General features: G+C 38.9%; 1 protein-coding gene across 1 annotated transcript in view; it reads left to right on the top strand.

Annotated features, from left to right (window-relative positions):
* The window catches only part of LOC121518684 (roundabout homolog 2-like), a 161,836-nt gene that overhangs the window by 88,634 nt on the left and 54,129 nt on the right, over window positions 1-19,073 (top strand). Inside the window, exons 3-9 of the mRNA XM_041801169.1 lie at window positions 1,388-1,545; window positions 1,708-1,828; window positions 1,979-2,117; window positions 8,076-8,212; window positions 11,464-11,475; window positions 11,962-12,086; window positions 14,587-14,758. Of these exons, the coding sequence (XP_041657103.1) occupies window positions 1,388-1,545; window positions 1,708-1,828; window positions 1,979-2,117; window positions 8,076-8,212; window positions 11,464-11,475; window positions 11,962-12,086; window positions 14,587-14,758 (864 nt within the window). The remainder of the gene's footprint in view (window positions 1-1,387; window positions 1,546-1,707; window positions 1,829-1,978; window positions 2,118-8,075; window positions 8,213-11,463; window positions 11,476-11,961; window positions 12,087-14,586; window positions 14,759-19,073) is intronic.

Below are 19,073 nucleotides of genomic sequence, written 5' to 3' on the forward strand. Positions count from 1 at the left end.
AAGGTATTAAAAGACAAATAAGAGACAAATGAGATAGAGAGTTAAAAATCTTGAGTTTAATGGTCAAGATATGAGATAAAACACAAAATCTAGAGTTTAAAAGGTCAAAATAGAAGATAAAATTCAAAATTGTGGCATTAAAAGGTCGAAATATGAGATAAAATTCTAGATCAGGAGTTTAAAAAGTGAAAATATGGGTTTAAAGGTCAAAGTTAGGAACCTAAAAGGCCACAATATGAGAGAAAAGGTCAAAATTTGGGATTTGAAGGGTCAAAATATGAAATAAAAAGTCAAAATCCTCAGTTTACTTCATAATCTTGGGATTCAAAATGAAAATATGAAATGAAACACACATTAATTTCTTTCCCTCATTCCTGACTATTTCTACTCTCTACTTTTTCAGATTTTTATGACTTAACAAGGGTTTTTTTTGTTTGTTTGTTTGTTTTAATCTCCAAGGTTAAATTTACATTTTTATACTGGAGGAAATCTGCCGACCTTATTCTGGTTAGCCACTTCTAATTAGAATATGAAATGATCTTGTGGGCCGGGTAAAACTGCACTGTGGGCCGCATTTGGTCCCCGGGCCTTTGGTTTGACACCTGTGCTCTAGAGTAACACTGATGATAAAAACTGTCAAATAACTCCCAACACTGAAACCCATTAAACTCACAATGGGGTTGAAATTACACTTTAAGAGTCAAAATCAACTCTGAAATGTTGAATGCTGAGACTTCAGCCCTCCAGTTTTTGTAAAACAGTGAATTCAATGGTGGGGGGCATTCACACTCCCCAGAGGTTAAAACTCATACATTATACACTCTATTAAGTAATCACTGATGTTTTGATATCTGTCATGGACTTGCTTGGTGTGTTATTTACTTTAACCCCTATTTTCACTGCATTGGATGTGAGGAAGTTTACATTAAGAATTCCCTGTAAGGACTTAGAAATATACAGTGTGGGTTGAATTTTTAATGCATATCTTTCTCTTATGGGTCCATACCTTCCTCTTTGTGTTGCTTCTAAAGCTTTTCCTTTTCCTTCCATGTTCCTGCTCTTCTTCAGGATGTATTTCCCATCTATATTGTACCATTAATCCTACCTGGCTTTACTCGCTCTTACATTTAGCTGCTGAGATCAAAGACGAGCCCACACCCCCTCAGGGGAACAGCTGTATTATTAAAGACTGAGAGATTGCTGCAGATCCTGTGAGGCAGCTTTGACTTGATAGAATTGTCTTTGGACTCTCACATTAGAAAAAGGTGGTCGAGGTTATGAAACCCCAGACAGCTTAGTCTCAGAGCAACGGAATTTGATAAAACTTTGAGGTAATTACAAAACGAGCCACTCTTACAGCCCCTGTTTCCTCTATTTTGTCTTGCAGTGTTACGCGATGACTTTAGACAGAACCCGCAGGATGTGGTGGTGGCAGTCGGGGAGACTGCCAGTCTCGAATGTCAGCCTCCACGCGGGCATCCTGAACCCACTACCTTCTGGAGGAAGGATAAAGCTCTTCTTGACCTCAAAGATGACAGGATCACGGTGGGTTACTCCTCAGGGAGTTCTCGTTTTGACTTACGCTCTCAACTTCACACTTAACGCTTCACCTTTTCACACTTACCTTTAACTCTAACAATGAAAAGCACTTTAGATTGAACTCTTTCATTGTAATTACATGCATTTTTTTCATCTTTTCTTGTGCAGGTGCGTGGAGCAAAGCTGACCATCTCAAACACAAAGAAGACTGATGCAGGGATATACGTGTGCGTAGCCACTAATATGGTTGGAGAGAGAGAAAGTGAAAAAGCTCAGCTCTCAGTGTTTGGTAAGTTTTTATTATTCTCTTTTCTTGCTCAAAAAGAAATAAATCATGACTCCTATCTCAGTTTTTCACTGCACACCAGCACATAAAGTATTTACCACTCTGTCAAAAAGTATATTTAGCTCCTATTTTATGTGTTCTGCCCTCATCTAGAACGACCCGTGTTTGTGCAGCGGCCTGTGAACCAGGTGGTCTTGGTGGACGAGAGTGTGGAGTTCAGGTGTCAGGTCCACGGTGACCCTCCGCCCACACTGCGCTGGAAAAAGGAGGACATGGATATCCCCCGCGGCAGGTGAGAGACATTTGTGAATGTGTGTAGTTCATTCGTCAGTGTGTGCAGGAGTGTTTGCGTGTCATCATGGATAAATGCTGGAGTACAGCTAATGAGTCCCACTAGAAAAATAATAGATTCAGCATATTAACCAAGAAAGACTTTCATCAATGTGGCAAAATAATTTATTAGCAGCAGAGAATCTCATTATTTGCTGTTTGAACTACTGTGCTAGAAGCAGATGAAAGCCAGTCTATTGGCTGCTTTGACTAATTTACTCTTTCAAGTATCACCATGCTTTATGTGTGGATAGAAAACAAACATAAAGTGTGGAGATGCACACGTACTAGGATAGAAAGTATCCTAAAGCTGTGTTAGCTATGGTACTTACACAACAGGTCTATATGGTTACTTTTTTTAGAGGGCCCACATTTAAAGTTGACATACCCTTTCTCCACCATTTAACAAAACCCCCTGTAGTCTATGTTATGTCTGTGCTGTGCTTTGGTGAGGAGGTTTTGACCCTGTTTAAACCAGCTCTAAACAGCCGTTCTCAGAACGGTTCATTTCAGTGTGCCTCTTTAAATACAAATGAGATCCTTCTCACCCTACCTCTCGTGTGCCCACATGAGAATACTATAAGAGTTTTCAGCAACCTGACCATTATACCAACAGGGACTGTATTGATATTGTATTCAAATACATGTACTCTAATATGGAGTTGGATTCCTTTTGCACCTATAACAGCCTCCAACTCTTCTTGGGAGGCTTTGCATAAGCTGTTGGACTGCTTTTGTGAGAATTTGTGCCCATTCATTCTGTAGAGCACTTATGAGGTCAGGCAGCAATGTTGGAGGGGAAGACCTGGCTTGCAATTCCTGTTCCAGTTCACCTCAAAGATGCTTGATGGGGTTGAGGTCAGGGCTCTGTACGGGCCAGTTGAGTTCTTCAAGGGCCTTCCCCAAACTGTTGGCACAAAGTTGGAAGCATACCATTGTCCAAAATGTCTTGGTATGCTGAATCATTAAGATTGCCCTTCACTGGAGATAAGGGGCCCAAACTCTGACAAACAGCCCCATACCATTATCCCTCCTACACCAAACTTTACAGTTGGCACAGTGCAGTCAGGCAGGTAACGTTCTCTTAACTCGTCAGCTATGGAATCAGCAGAGCATTGGCAACTCTTATGCACCATGCACCTCAGTAGTCATTTACCCCGCCATGTGATTCTATGTGGTCTTCTGATTCATGGCTGAGTTGCTGTTGTTCCTAAATGCTTCCACTTTCTAATAATACCATATACAGCCGACTGTGGAATATCCAGCAGGGAGGAAATTTTACAAACTGTCTTATTGCAGCGGTGGCATCTTATCTCAGTATCACGCTTGAAGTCACTGAGCTCTTCAGACCGGCCCATTTTGTATCACAGTTGTTTGCAAGCAGAGACTGAACGGCTAGGTGACTAGTTTTATACACCTGTGGCAACAAGTCTGGTTCAAACGCTTTGATACAGCGATTACCAGGTGTTGCAAAATACTTTTGTCCTTTAAGTTTACATGCCTCTGTGGCTGTGGGTGGAGACACCAGATGATGGGCTGTCAGATCTGAAGTTTTAAGTCAAAGATGGACCACAGACAAAGGACCGGGCTGGCTTATTTCAAACTGTATGGGTCTGTAATTACTCCAAATACCCAAATAAATGCACAAGGCCTACTAAAAGAGTGTTTTTCATGATGTTTCCCCATTAATGAAAGGAAATTGCCCAGGGGCCAGAGGTTAATGTTTTGTCTTCCATGCTTGTTGAGCTATGAATTCAATTCAGTAACCATGAATCATTTATCTGACACCATTGTTACATCATAAGTATGCAGTGTGTGTGCATTACCCATTATCTAGGTGTATTACATTACAACGCTATAATAGGGCCTAGTCCACACGTAGGCAACTACTTCTGAGAACAAATTTTTTTCTTACTCTGTGTAAGATATATATCTCCGCCACAAACACTACATACTCAAAAACATCTTAATCCCCATGAGGGCTCAAAAATGCACTGTTGTGGAATGTAAAGAGGAGGCCATGTCAACAGTAGACTGTCTTTCACTGTGCAGGGTGGAAGTATTCAGCTTCATTACATTCCATGGCCAGAAAGGAGCAGGAAGAAGAAAAGCATCTTATATATGTTGTGTTATGTTGTTTTATGTTGTGTGACATTATGTTACTCTATCTTAAGCCATGTCATGCTATACTATGCTAGATTTTGTGTTACATTACAATACATAACCTTACATAACCTTATGTAACATTACCTTACAATATGTTACCTTATATTATGTTACCTTATGTCAGTAGTTCTCACATTACTGCTGTGTTATGTTCTTTTATGTTGTTTGATGTTACATAACTCTATTTTATGCTATGGCATGCTATGCTATTCTAAGTTACTAAATGTTAGGATACTTTAACTTATGTAACAGTATGTCACATTACATTACCTTACTTTACCTTATGTTACATTATGTAACCTTATGTTACCTAAGGTTACCTTAGGTTACGTTACATGGCCATATGTTATATATGTTACCTTATGTAGCCTAACGTAACCTTATGTTACCTTATGTTACTTTGTGTTACCTTATGTGACATTATATTACATTACCTCAGTGGTTCCCAAAGTGGGCTTTGGGCCCCCCCAAGGGGGCGCGGGCCAAGACGGGGGGGCACAACAAGGCTAAGCAACACCAGCTGATGACTTCAGTTGCAGAAGAAGAGCAGTTCATTGATGTTACCTCAGATTCAACAATGTTATTGCAGTTCAAGTCTAAGATATTTTTCTGCATTTTGGATTGAAGTGGAAAAGTATCCACTGCTTGGCTCAAAAGCCTTGACCACACTCTTTCCTTTTGCATATCCAACCAGTGTGAGGTCTGTTTTTTGGCTGTTGCCTTAATTATGACCAAAAAAAAAAAAAAAAATCAAAGCTGGATATTGAAAATGAACAGACATTGGCAGTCTCAGAGATGCACCCAGGACTCAAGAAGATCTGTAACATCAAATAAGCCCACAGTCATCACTGAAATTATTGTAGTTTTAATTTTAAAGGGAATTGTTCATCTTCAGATAGATTTTTAAAACTCAGATTTTTTAGGCGACATGCGGTAAATTCTAGAAAAAAGAAATTTGTTTGCAAAAATTGCTCATATTAGTGTGTTTTTCATACATTTACATGTTTTTACATGTTGATATGTTAAGTGAGCAGTAGGGGGGCCTGAAAATATTTTCACCTGCCAAAGAGGGGCCCGACATAAAAAGTTTGGGAACCACTGTACCTCACATTACTTTCTTTCCTTCTGTTACTTTTTTACATTATATTGACTTATGTTACTTCATGTTACCTTATATTATGTTACTTTTCATTACCTTATGTTAACTCATCTTACGTTACCATACCTTACCTTATGTTACCTTACATTACCTTCAAAACCTTATGTTACTTTAAGTTACCTTATGTTACCATCTGTTACTTTGTTACCTTATGTTACTTCAATTTAACTCACCTTACCTTATGTAGTGTAACATTGCATTTTTTTAAGTTACTTTATGTTAACTTACATTACCTCACATAACCTTATGTTGCCTTCTGTTACTTTTCTTTACCTTATGTTACCTTACTTCCCATTACCACATGTTAAATTATGTAACCTTACTGTTACTTTGCGTTACCTTATGTTATGTTATGTGACCTTATATTACCTTACATTACCTTATGTTACATTATGTTACCTTACATTACCTTTTGTTACCCTATGTTACTTTACGTTTCCTTAAGTTACCTTACGTTACCTTATGTTACCTAGGTTTACCCTATTTTCCCTTATGTCAGTGGTTCTCACACTTCATTTGCCCAAGGCTCACCTAATATCAAGCCAAAATCTTGAGGTGCACCAAAATAGCATCTGTAGCCATTGTGTAGTTTTGGCAATATGATATGGTTGTACAACTTCCCACAACTCACCTAACAGCTGGGGATAACTTAAATACTCTGTGATCAAAATGGCAATTTTCTCATAATTAATGAACTGATATTGCACAGATGCTTTCTCTTTCTGGCTGTTTCAATGGCATGGCAGAAAGCGTCTTTAAGATGAGAGTTTTTCAAAATTTATTTTAGAAATAACAAGTTCGATTTAGACCAGTAACAGGGTTTCAGCACTGAAGCTTACAACTGAACCAGTCTACTCTTTTATGTCGACAGTGTCCACTCAATTGAAAGGTGTGGATTCGATTCTGCGGTCACTTTCTGTGGTAGCTTGTAATGCTGTCGAGTTAGATTGCATCATTTTGAATGGTGGTTTTGTTCACTCTTGTATATCCACATCATAAGCACACGCTAATTGCATTGCAATCCCATTAGAACACTTGTTTTTGTAAGTCACTGTCAGCTTGTCATGTTGGTCTTAATGGTTAATGCTCAGTGCTTTTATACTTTTAATTACAGCAAGTCTCATTATGCAATCTGGCCATCCATCAAAACCCTTTCATTCCTTCTCTACATTTAAGCACTCCTCAGATTAGATGTTTCGGAAATTTGAGGCATTGCTTTTCCCTAGAGTTTCAGGATGGTTGACTGGCTAGAACTGCTCTTCTGGTTTATTTTTTAGAGAAAACTAATCATATATAATTTGCTTTGATAGATTTTTAAATACTACTTGAAGAAAATCAAATGAAAGTTGAAATTAAAGAAATAAAATTAGATTCTTTGTGCTAGAAGTTCAGCCAGCACCTATTAAAAGTAAAAACAGCTATATGACTGTGGAATTATTCCCTCTTTAGTCTAAAAATAAGATGTGAAGTAGACAATATGCCTGTCTTTCTGCCTGCCTACCTGTGATGTGCCCTCTACCTTTAGTGCCCCTTGACTCCTGAAACATGTCCTACTTTCAGACCAGCCTCATCTCACTTCCCTCCTTCCACTTATTTCATTCTTCTCCTAAACCCCTCGGCCTCCTGGGAAGTCTGTATCTGGGTCAGAGATGTGCTGTGAATGGAGTCCTCACCGCCAAAGTCCGGACAGACCCCACAACCCCGATCGATATTCTGCCCACACCCCTTTCGGAACATCTATTTTCAAATGTGACTTTTTCTCACCCCTTGTGCCATTTCTCTGCCTGACTTGTCTTCCATCTCTGAATCAGCATGGCTGGCTACACAATTTCACAGGATCTCTCACGCCAAAAGGGACCCCAGAGAGGGAAAGCTTGGCTTCTTTGCTCCTCCACTCATTCTGTGTGAAGCCCCTCTGAGGCGCTTATCTAAACTCTGGTCTCTGAGATGTTTCTCTCACTCTTAACTGCACTGCTCCTGCTGCTGCCTTATATACTATGCTGCTCTAGTGGATACACTCGGATGCATGCAACACGTCTATGAATTAGTCATTTCTTACCGCTCAGCTCATTCATCAAATTCACTTTGTCAGACTGAGCCACTCCCTTCCTCTCAGACTGTTTGTCTGTCTCTCCCTCTGTCTCTGTCTCCCTCTCTCTCCAAACACAGATGCACTCACGCACTCACACATATACAGTATACTGTTGTAGTATAGTAAACTGCACAGCCCACACCACAGTGGGTGGCTCATCTTTATAAATATTGAAATAGTGGAACAGCTAGGGTTCCAGCTGAAAGCACCTTTCATTTTGCCATGCCTTCATCTCAGCATAATTGCTCGCCTTACTCTGCCTCTGTTGCAGAGTGTCTGCAGCAGGGAGTCTTAATTGCCTTAGAAAGTCTGTCTTTATTCTATCAAAAATGGCACAACCTTTATAAGAGCTTCCATCTTAAGCATCAAACAGGTTTGCACAATTCATTTTTGTTTGTTTTAATTGCTCTGTTAAAGAGCAATTCAATTACTGCTGCGCCTCTTCAAGTCTGGTTTCATCACTCTGAGATGTTTCTGATGTCACTGTTCCTCTGTGTTGCCAGATATGACATCAGATATGAAAAAGAGGACTTCCTGCTGCGGATAAAGAAAGCGTCAGTGAGCGATCAGGGAACGTTCACCTGCCTGGCAGAGAACCGTGTGGGTAAAGTGGAGGCCTCTGCCTACCTGACCATCAGAGGTGGGTAACTGCTCCAGGACTCAAAGCTCATAACCCATCCCTGACAAATTTAGTATCTCCCAAAAGCAGGCCACAGGACAATCACTCCTTTATTGCCCACTTTACGAGTGTTATGGCCCCCCTGCTGAAAAGGCCGGGCCCGGCCTCAGCTTTTCTTTCATATAACAGGTTGATTGTTTCAGATCTCCAGCCAGGCTCCAGATATGAACAATCTAACCAGCTTTAAGTGAACAGTTATGGCTGCTCCTGGGGGGCTCATTCTCCATCCACTCACCCACTCACTCAATATTTACACCACATCTATGGGAGAGGCTGCTTCATAGTAAAGGTTGATGTTGTAAAAAGAAAAATTATTGCTATTGGGCAGCTTAGATCCCTTCAGAGTTCTCTCATTTCTAACTTTAAATTGGGAAACTTCAGACATACAAATGAGGATATATTAGAGTTTACTCAGGACCAACCCATCTCTACACCTGCTCTGAGTTTTACAAGCTTTGCTTAAATTCATAGCATAGGCTGAAGAAATTTCTTATTCAGGATAGAGTTTAGACATCCGAGCTGTTGCACCAGTTGAGATCGCATTATTGTAGCGATAATTGACAAATTAGGTTTCACACCAAACCCGCCCATTAAGAAAAAAAGGAAGAATACATTCTGGGGCCAAGCATCATGGAGGGACTCATGGAGGTGAGCAAAGACATGGTCAATCCTAAATTAAGGCAATGATAATATTCAGTTTTAACTTGATCACTTTTTCTTGCTTGTTTCTAAATGTAGACTATCTGCTGACAGTGATGTCAGGGTCAGTGTATTCCTCAGCAGTTCTGATTCCCAGAAACGATCCTCAGAAATCAGGAGAAACTATTGTTGTTCTGTTCTGTCTTTTTTTTTTTTTTTTTTTTTTTTTTACAGAATATGGAAAAAATGGGAAAATGCGCCATTTTTTTGTTTTTCATTTTAGTCACATAAATGGAAAAATGAATACAATTTTAAGGAAAGGAGTCCAATTGTTATTTTTTTTTCAATTCCCCCTTTTTTTGTTTTCTTGTTTTATTGAAATATTTGAGGAAAAAGAAAGCATGTAACCCTAATTTGAAAAGGTTTATATTTCAAAATAAAAGTCCATAGTCAAAATTGAAGTCTATATTGTCATCCATTGTGTTTTACATTATAATGATGGGCATATTTGCTCTTTACAATGTATTAAAAATAATGTCAAAGGTAAAAGTACTGGTGATTTAATGGACTATATTAATATTGGGCAAAAAATAAATAAATATGTATACATACACCTGGGCAACATGAGATATTTATCCATGTTAACTGGAGGAGTCAGAATTTCAATTTATGATTGTATTGTTAGGTTGAACGGTTTATTTGTTATTGTCGTGTACACAATAAATAAGTAAGGCTTTTATTTTGAAATATTCCGCTTTTCTAATGAGTCACATGATTTCCTTTTCCTTAAGTATCTGATTGAAATAGGGGGTTAAAAACAACAGAACTGAAAAAGACTAAAATTTTGGAAATGAGAAAACAGCTTGTTTTTCGCTTTTTTTTTTCCAAAAATGAAAAACAAGTTGTTTATCCATTTTACCATTTTCTGTCACTAACAAAAAAATGAAATAATTTAAGAGTTTCCCTGGTTTTTTGGGCTTGTTTCAACAAGGAAATGGATCTGCAAGATACAAATTCTGGTGATTTCTGGTCAACAATTCACAATAATTACTTTGAAGAACTTGTTGGAAATGGCAGGTTTTGTCTAACTTAGCTTTAGCAGAAGAACCGTCAAGTTTATGGAGCAACCGTGTTTACAGCTGCTTCTCAAACCTCATTGACCACCACACTTCTGTGAATCGTTACGGTCTTAAAAGAAGCGGAGCATAATTACACTGATACAAATTGGCTTGCTAGCTGGCTGCTCATTAGCAACTGAGCGAAACATACTTATGACTGGATTCAGACTGCGCTGTTGTCTGTCACATATCACTCTGCTATGCAAACAGCATTATAGGGCTTGCCTGATGTGTGCATTACAACACAACTCATGCATTTAACCTGGTGATGACAATGTTACTAAAGTTCCTTCAGTGGCAGAAATTTCCACCAGTGGTCAGTGTTTCCCACAGGATTTTTGGAGATGGTGGGGGACCTAAACCTTGTAGGGGGGTGTAGAGGCATACTCCCCAGGAGAAAAATGTTGACATTTCAAACTTAAATGCACCAATCCTGTGCATTTTAGAGCAGAATGAAGAGTCTAGATATTTGATAGCTACTTGTCTACAGTGCTTTCACCATGGTGGATTTCATTCTTAGAAATGTATGACTTAGGTTTGTCACATTTCAGTTGTTTAACTATTCACAACACTTTAACAGACAAATGCTTTTCACTAATAAGTTTTATGCCGTTAAAACATCATTTGTTTTACCAAATTGTGGTTAGTTTGGACCCAACACTCCCCCAGTTGAAATGAATCTTGCATAACCATGGTGCAACCAAACAATGACAACTTAATTTACAAACTGACCAGATTCAATGTTTGGTATCAAGACATCATTAAGGACAAAGCTTACACAGAGCTGGTACAATAGGCCACTAAGAACAGCATCATACATCATCATACATCACAGATCTCATAGCATTAACAATTTATACTTTCCTTTATTGGATTATTTTTCTCATTCTCATTAGTCATGCGTGGATTGTCTTAATACCTTGAAAAGACATCCTGACCCAATCTTAAGAGTGGTGCTGGAGCCAAAGAAGATTTATCTGGAGCATGAATATGTTCCTCTTGATAAGCCAGATTTATGCTTTTGCTTGAGTAAAATTTTACTGTAAAAAACTGGAGACACAAATTTGTATGATTTTATGAACAATTTAAATAGCACATATTTCTTGTACCGACCAACCTTTATCAAAGCCGTATTTTCATGATCCAATCATATTTGTAGAGTATAAACACAAATTTATATTTCAGCCAGCTGTTTTTGGTATTTGTTTTTTACCCTTTCCCTCCTAATGTTGCCAAGGTATCATTTCCTTGCAGTCCATGCCATCACCTGCTTTTGGTGACTGAGCTCCACCCTCTCCCCCCTCCCTTAATCTTCATGGATGGAAACCCAGCTCCATCTCATTCATTCTGATTTTCATTCTTATGTTTTTTCTGTCCCTCTGTTCAACTCCTATGCTCTCCTTCTCTTTATGTGTGTGTGTGTTAATCTCACCCACACCATTGTTGTGTCACCAGCTCGCCCCGTCGGTAAGTAAGAGCTGACCCCATTGTGCATGCTTTGATTTCTGTTTTCTCACATAGGTGTATGCATGTACGCCACTAAACATGTCCATCACACTAATACTGGACATGCATATCTACATCCTAACTGTCAACCTCTGACTTCCCCTGGCAGCTCCCTATTAAGACAGTAGAATGACCACCTCACTTCTTCCTAATTAAGGGTCCACTTTGCGGCCTGCAGTTTAAATTGTGTTTTGGCACCCAGCTAATTAGTTGAAATCATTCATTCTAATATGTTCACAGCTGGATGAATGGCCTGTGTGATTGGCATAGTCTAGAAACACACCAAAAACAAGTACAACACCCAAATGCATGAACCTTTTAGCTTCTAGCTGGACCCTCAGTCAAAGCCCTGTTCTCTTTCGAAGCATTTCTACTCTTGTTAGCTTTTTGTAAGCCTGTGCTAATGTTTTGCTATCATTTTTTGGTTTATTTTACCTTTAACCTCAGAGGCACCCCAGTTTGTGGTGCGACCCCGTGACCAGATTGTTTCTCAAGGGCGAACAGCTACCTTTCCCTGCGAGACAAGAGGCAAACCTCAGCCCACTGTTTTCTGGCAGAGGGAGGGAAGTCAGGTAAGATTCAAGTCATGCAAGGTTTTTTTTATTGTCATTTCAACCTTGTACAAGTAGGGACACCCATGAGGGTGGGTAAAGGGGGAGCTTTCTGGGGCCAAGAGATCAGGAAAATCATGGTCCACTGAAAAGTTCATCTATGAAAACCATATTTCATATTTAACCCAAATAATGTTTTATCAAAGCAACAAAAATAGTTTTATTTATCAATTTATTTATGCTGTAGTACAGTTTAACTTTTTTTTTTTTTTTTTTTTTTTTTTTTTAATGTTAATCCCTTTCCTTAAAATAAAATGGCCTTTTTGTGGGTAATGTTAACATGTAGATGGGCACACAGCCATAAACCATTTGGTAAGTTATGACAAACTTCATGGTAAAGTTGATGTGCACAAACATAAGGATGCCAAAGAATAAAGTTGAACGAACTGTAATAACTTTAAGGGATTTTTTTTTTTTTTTTTTTTTTTTATTAATTTATTTTTTACTGAAAAATGTCAAAAATTTGCAGAAAAGTGGTGAAAAGCAGTAAGAAAGTGGCAAAAATGGGCCAAGAAAAGCAAGAAGGGGCAAAAATAGGCAGAAAGAAATAGTGAAAATTGATTAAAAAGTAGCAACAATGGGTTATGGATGCAACATGTGCAAAAACTGGCAGAAAAGGTTTGGATAACAGTGGCAAAAATGGGCTAAGAAAAGCAAGCAGGGGGGCAAATGAGCAGAAAGAAATGTTTAAAATGTATTAAAAAGTGGCAACAATGGATTACAGAGGCAAAAAATAAGCTAAAAGTGGCAAAAATGAGTTAAAAGTGGCAACAAAAGTAACAATAATATGCATCTAAAGATGTAAAAAGAGGTTAATGTAGCAAAATGAGTTCAAAGTGTGAATGGTTAAAAACAAGCAAAATTAGTTAAAGTTAAAAAAAAAAAAAACAATGATGAAAAAGTGGATCCAAAATGTCTAAAAGTGGCATTTAAAAGTAATTTAAACATCAGAACCCAAAATAGTGTTATGCATTTTTTAGCTTCAAAATGAGGTAGCCTAGCCCTGAAGCTCAGGGCATAAATGCTGCTGATCCAACGTATGATTTTAATTATCAGCAAAAAACTGGGTTTCAGGATCTCAGTCAGTGCTTTGATTCTTTAAGACTGTGACACTGCAAAAGACATTTGAAGTTAAAAATGGACGTAAAAGGTTATGCCCAACAAAACGAGTAATGTAGTCAGTACATATAAAGTGTGACTACTTCAGACAGTATGTATGTTGTGTAGAGTATACATACATATTGTACATATTTCCCTAAAAAGTTTAAGAACAAATTGGGTAAGACTACTGATTTCAAGGTCTTTCATTAATGTGTGTCCATGCATAATGGGGAAATAGCACTTTCAGTATTCTGGCTCACATTGCAATACAGATATTAATTCTGCAGAAGCATCCAGGAACAAGTAATAAAAAGGTTTTAAAAATGGCTAACAATTCAACTAAAAGGATCAAACCAGGGGACAGCAAAATGCGGTCCTCTTCCACATGCAGATAATGAAGAGGTCATTCATCATCAATCTACACCAGTCGGATCGGCTAATTCACTGTGCAAGAAACAATGTCATGTGCTGCATTAGAGTCATTAGACATAATGAAAGCAGGCTAATGTCCTTTCCTGCCCATCAGCTTGTCTGCTTGGGGTGCAGAAAAGGACAACGCTGATGCCTTAATTTTTATGGCCATGACTGCAGGTTATCGCAGCTGGATTGTCACTCTGGGGAGAAAGTGCCATTCAGACAAAGTGGAAAAAGGACACTGACCTGCCTTTTTTTTTTTTTTTTTTTTTTTTTTTTTAGCCAAATGGTACCTGTTGCTGGAGTATGTGAGCAAATTTAGGTTTATTATTTTTGTCACAGATCAAGATGTAAACAAGGCTATTGTGCACATAAATAGTGTTTTAGATGGGATGGAAATCTGGATTGACTGCAAAAAATATCTTTCAATGTTAAAAAAGAGTATTTGGATGATCTTAGCCTATACTTGATAACACTCTCAGAACAAATTCAACCCATTGGGAGAGCAAATAATGTCACTGAACCTGTTTCCTATGTTAAGTTCCTAGAAGTCAAACCTAACTGGAAATAGCACACATTGATGTGACTAGCATAGTAGCAAAAAATACTGATATTTTACAGTATGGGAGATAAATACGGTCAAGAAACATTGTGGATCTCTATTTATGATTTATCCTTTCATTTCTTATGGCAATGCAGTATGGTCAACCTCTACAGACCAATCTTTATTCCATATTTTCACTAGAGAAGACTTTTGTAAGAACTTCGCTATACAAGCCCTCGAGGTTTCTGTCTTATGTGGGCATTTTTCATTTTTGTCTTTTCCTGTATTATCTTACTTCTCCTCAAGAACTACAAAGCTTGCAGTGAGGTTTTTTTTCTGTGCTACCAAACAGACATGCCATCCAATTCTGCTTACATTACTTCTCACTTTCACTCCCTGTAGGATCTTCTGTTTCCAAACCAGCCAACACAGGGCGATAGCCGTGTTTCTGTGTCAACGAATGGGGAACTGACCATTTCATCTGTGCAGCGCTCAGATGCAGGGTACTACATCTGCCAGGCTCTCACTGTAGCAGGCAGCATCATGGCCAAGGCCCAGCTTGAGGTCGCAGATGGTAAGGCTGGACATGTGCAAGAATATGGAAACTCCTTTTTTTATGTTATGCCATTTAACTGCCCCCATATTTTCTAATTGCAATTATGTGTAAATGCATTATAACTACTTGCAATTGTTATGGCCTGTTAGGTATATAATGCATCAAGGAATTTCCTGCATAGAATTAATGAATACTCAAGAGGTAGTTGCAGTTTTGTATGGCTTAATACACAGGTAATATGAAGAAAAAGAAACCAGTCTGGTGCTGCAGTTCTCCTGTTATGAAACTTTCAAAAGGACAACGTATAGACTTGAATTTTTTGCAGAAGCCTCCTCATATTTTTCTTAAAACAAAAGTCAAATGTCAGGATGTAAAATTTAAAAATGCTCAGCATTCTAGGGACCCGGGCTCAGATCCAAGTATACTTAATCTTAAAGTTTAGTTCATTTAATCAGTGTGAACAAAAATGTACTGGACTCGGGCCTGAGTCCGCTTGAGGTGAGGGTCTTGGGCATGATTTGTGTGTCAAGCACAGTCTATGATAGATGTGAATGCAAGGAGTATTAGCTACTTCTCAGCCTCTAGAGTTGTAGAGTCAGTTTAAAACTTCTCCTGCAACCATCTTATCTCTGCATTATGGACCCGCCTCATCCTCTGAGCTGCATAGATGTAGAGGTAGGATGAGGTTTATCATTGGCATCCCAAAATCAATAAAAACCTCATTAGTATCAGGATGGACTCCACTGTCCTAAGGACATTAACAAATGCTGATGAGTGCTATGGTTGCTTCTGCTTCTCTCCTCTTCTTGGTAGATTTGCTAAGAAGAGTCTGTCTGTAGACCACAGCTTTCAGACGCCCTTCTAGCAGATCACTACTGTGAGATGCCACCTCTGTCTAACCTTGCAAAGCAGATGGATATGCCCCTTTCCTTGTTTTTCACTGGCGAATCCATCTTGCAAAGCTCCCATCTGAACAGTTGGGGCCCAGTTAGAAAGTGACAGGACCAATCAGCGACAAGGGGCAGTACTTTCAGGCGCAGCAGTCATGACGTAAACAAGCAGCAGCAAGGGGCCAGTGCAATTATGGCGGAAGAGCTTAGTGTGGATGCTGCTAAAGCGCCAGTTTTATCAGAACTTGATGACGTTTCTTCACTAAAAGAAGAACAAAGAACCGCAGTGAGTTGTTTTCTTTTCAAAAACGACAAAAGTCGAGTACCTACATGTCTATAGTCGCCATGTTTCATGTTATTCCTCAGTAGCTGTGCACGCCCAGCTTGATATCGGCTACGTCACGTGTTTTGTTTCTCTGATTGGCCCGTAGAGATGTGACAGACAGAACGTTCATCCAGTCACACTCTAAGTTTTTTTCAAAGCCTCTGCCTTTTCCCAAACATTTCCTATTGAAGCTTTCCCAGATGGATGTGTGAATCAAATCCATCTGGCGTGTCAGGTTGACCTCCATCAGGACTGAAGTGACATATTTTGTCAGTACAACTTATTTTCCATTTTAGTGATCTTAACCTTGACTGCATCGCTAAAGAAGTATATTAAGAGTATAATGCTTTAACTACACTAAAATTAATGTAGCAATGCTAGCTACCAAGTAAAAGTTAGTATATTAGCCAATGTTCCTATGATAGCTTCATAGGTAACAAAGCTAACGTAGTTACATTGATTTTAGCCAAGAAGCAAAAGTAGTTATGTTCACTTTAGCTATGAAGCAACTAACATAGCAGTGTTAGCTTTTGCAAATGAAGCATATGCTAACATATAAATGAAAGAATGCTTCATTTCAGTTTAAAAACAAAAATAAAATCATTTTTTACATAATAATAATTTAGCAGCAACCAAAAAGAGAATAGGCTGAAGCCTAGTGGCTTATTTTTGCCTATCCTGTACCATCATGAGATTAATCGAAAAATTCTGAATACAACATCAGTACTGGTACATCAGTACTAAATACATGATAGTATTTTTAACACAGTATATCTAACACAGTTTTCACTAAGTTAGCTGGGTAAAAGTGTTTTCTTGGGGGGGCGGACATTTTTCTGGTAAGCAGACTGTTCAGCACAATTTTGGTCTCTTCAGACCAAAGAACTTTGGCTTTTAGCAAACTCTAGACAAGATTTAATTTGAGTTTTCCTTAACAGTGGCTTTGACTGGTGAAGAACCTGGGCAACCGTTGTTGTATGCAGAGTCTCTCTCATCTCAGCTGCTGAAGCTTTAGCTCCTTCAGAGTAGTCATACGTGTCTTGGTGGCGTCTCTCACTTGACTCGTCACACGGTCACTCAGTTTGTGAGGACAGCCTGATCTAGGCAGATTTACACATGTGCCATATTACTTTCATTCATTGATGATGGATTTAACTGAACTCCAGGGGGATGTTCAGTGCCTTCAATTTTTTGTGGATCCATCCCCTGACTTTTCTCCTTTTCTCTGAATTGTTTGGAGTGTCATTTTGTCTTCAGGGTGTAATGGTAGCCAGAAATACTGATTAACCAGTGACTGGACCTTCCAGACACAGGTGTCTTTATATTACAGTCACTTGAGGCACATTGACTGCACTCAGGTGAACCCCATTTCACTAACTGTGAGGCTACTAGCACCAATTGGCTGGCCAGGTCAGTCAGTTGAAAGAGAGTAAGTACTTGCGCAGTCACCTACATATTTCTATCTAATGGACATTACTTTTAATTAATCTGTTCAGTCTGACATGAATGTTTTTCCATTATTATTTATTTATGGGTCAAAAAAGACAAATTATATTGATAATGATTGCTTTATGAAATCAGTAAAAGCAAAAAACATCAAAGGGGTTAATACTTTTATCATCACTGTACACACACAAGTCTGCTCGACCATGGAACGATGTTACTAATGTGAAAGTAGAACAGCAGAGGAGAGGGGGGAGGGGGAGCATTAATGCTCAGGTACAGACAAAGGTACAGCCTTTTCATAACTAATCTGTGGTGCTTTTTATGTTGTTATGCAATCTTGGGTGCATAATCACAGAAAAACAAAAACATCATCTTGTAGCATCGTTCAGATATACTGCATAGCTGTATGTGGGGCCTTTTTCCAGCCCACATTTCTGTACATGTAAGTGCACATGTAAGTCCTAAAAGCCTGTCTCCCACATTTTATTAACACCTCACTGTGGTACATTTGAATCGACTGAAAAGGCTGAAACTGTGTAAAATAAAACTGTCTCTTTGATGGAGATACACTTTACACTTTTTTTTAACAAAGCTTTAATGTCAGCATTAAGTGCTGAGCCACTGCCAGCTGGGAGCTGTTTATGCCCTTCTCTCCATTTGTTTCTTGGCTTTTCCTCCCACACATTATTAAATTAACATCTGTTGAAGTGTTTTTGGAGAGGAAATGACTTCTGTTCTGTCACTCAGAGGAGATGGATCAATATCAAAAAGTTTGGTAAAGAGCACGAGGGAGAGAATGAATGATGGCTAAAAACAGAGAGCGACTGTGAAAGCAAGTGGAGTTTTTGAAGCTCGCAGTGCCACATAAAGCCTAGCTAAACAGTCGAGCGTTTCACAATGTTCTCAATTGAATGAAAACTTTCTAAACGTGGAGATTCATCCTGGCTTGTTGCCTTGCATGTGTGACTGACAGGTTTATCAATTATCCAGTTGGACTTGAAAGCATAGTACGTGCTGAAACTTAACGATGAAGCTATAGTGATTCCTGTTCCGTGCTATCTGATGCACACGCTACCGCATACATAAGCATGCAAGCTGAGCATGTCTTTGAGTGAGGATCAAAGCAGGCATTGTGTCTTGCCACTTTTTGCTGAAGTGAACCCCTTAAGCATATGGATGAAGACTGTAGAGATGCTTCAGAATAGATCTGACAACAATCTATAGATTCAAAATGAAGTCACCATCAAAATAACCAGCAGTGAATCCAAGCTGACCACAGCAGCTGCACCCAGTGTAGCACCACTTCTTTTCTCTTTTTTTTTAAGCCATATTGCAAGCCCGGAGGGTATGTGTGTTCGATACAAGATAGCTTTTCAGTGTAGCATCACCTCAACCTGTCTGAGTGATTCCTACAGACACTGAGGATGCCTGGAGGCTAACGTGGCTACCGGTGTGAGGCTAGATCAAAGAGTACAAACCTGACCTCAAGAGTTACCTCTCTACTCTGGTCTTGAGATGTGGTTTACTGGTGTTTGTGGAAGATGCTTGGATTAGATGCTTTTATCTTGTCAGAATGTTTATTCCTAACATTTAACCAGCAGCAGACTTACAAAGTGATTACCTCTCTCAGCATCCCTGCATCTGCCATCTTTCTTTGAAGCAGTTCAATTTA

This window comes from Cheilinus undulatus, linkage group 12, assembly GCF_018320785.1.
Source record: "Cheilinus undulatus linkage group 12, ASM1832078v1, whole genome shotgun sequence".
Classification (NCBI taxonomy): Eukaryota; Metazoa; Chordata; class Actinopteri; order Labriformes; family Labridae; genus Cheilinus; species Cheilinus undulatus.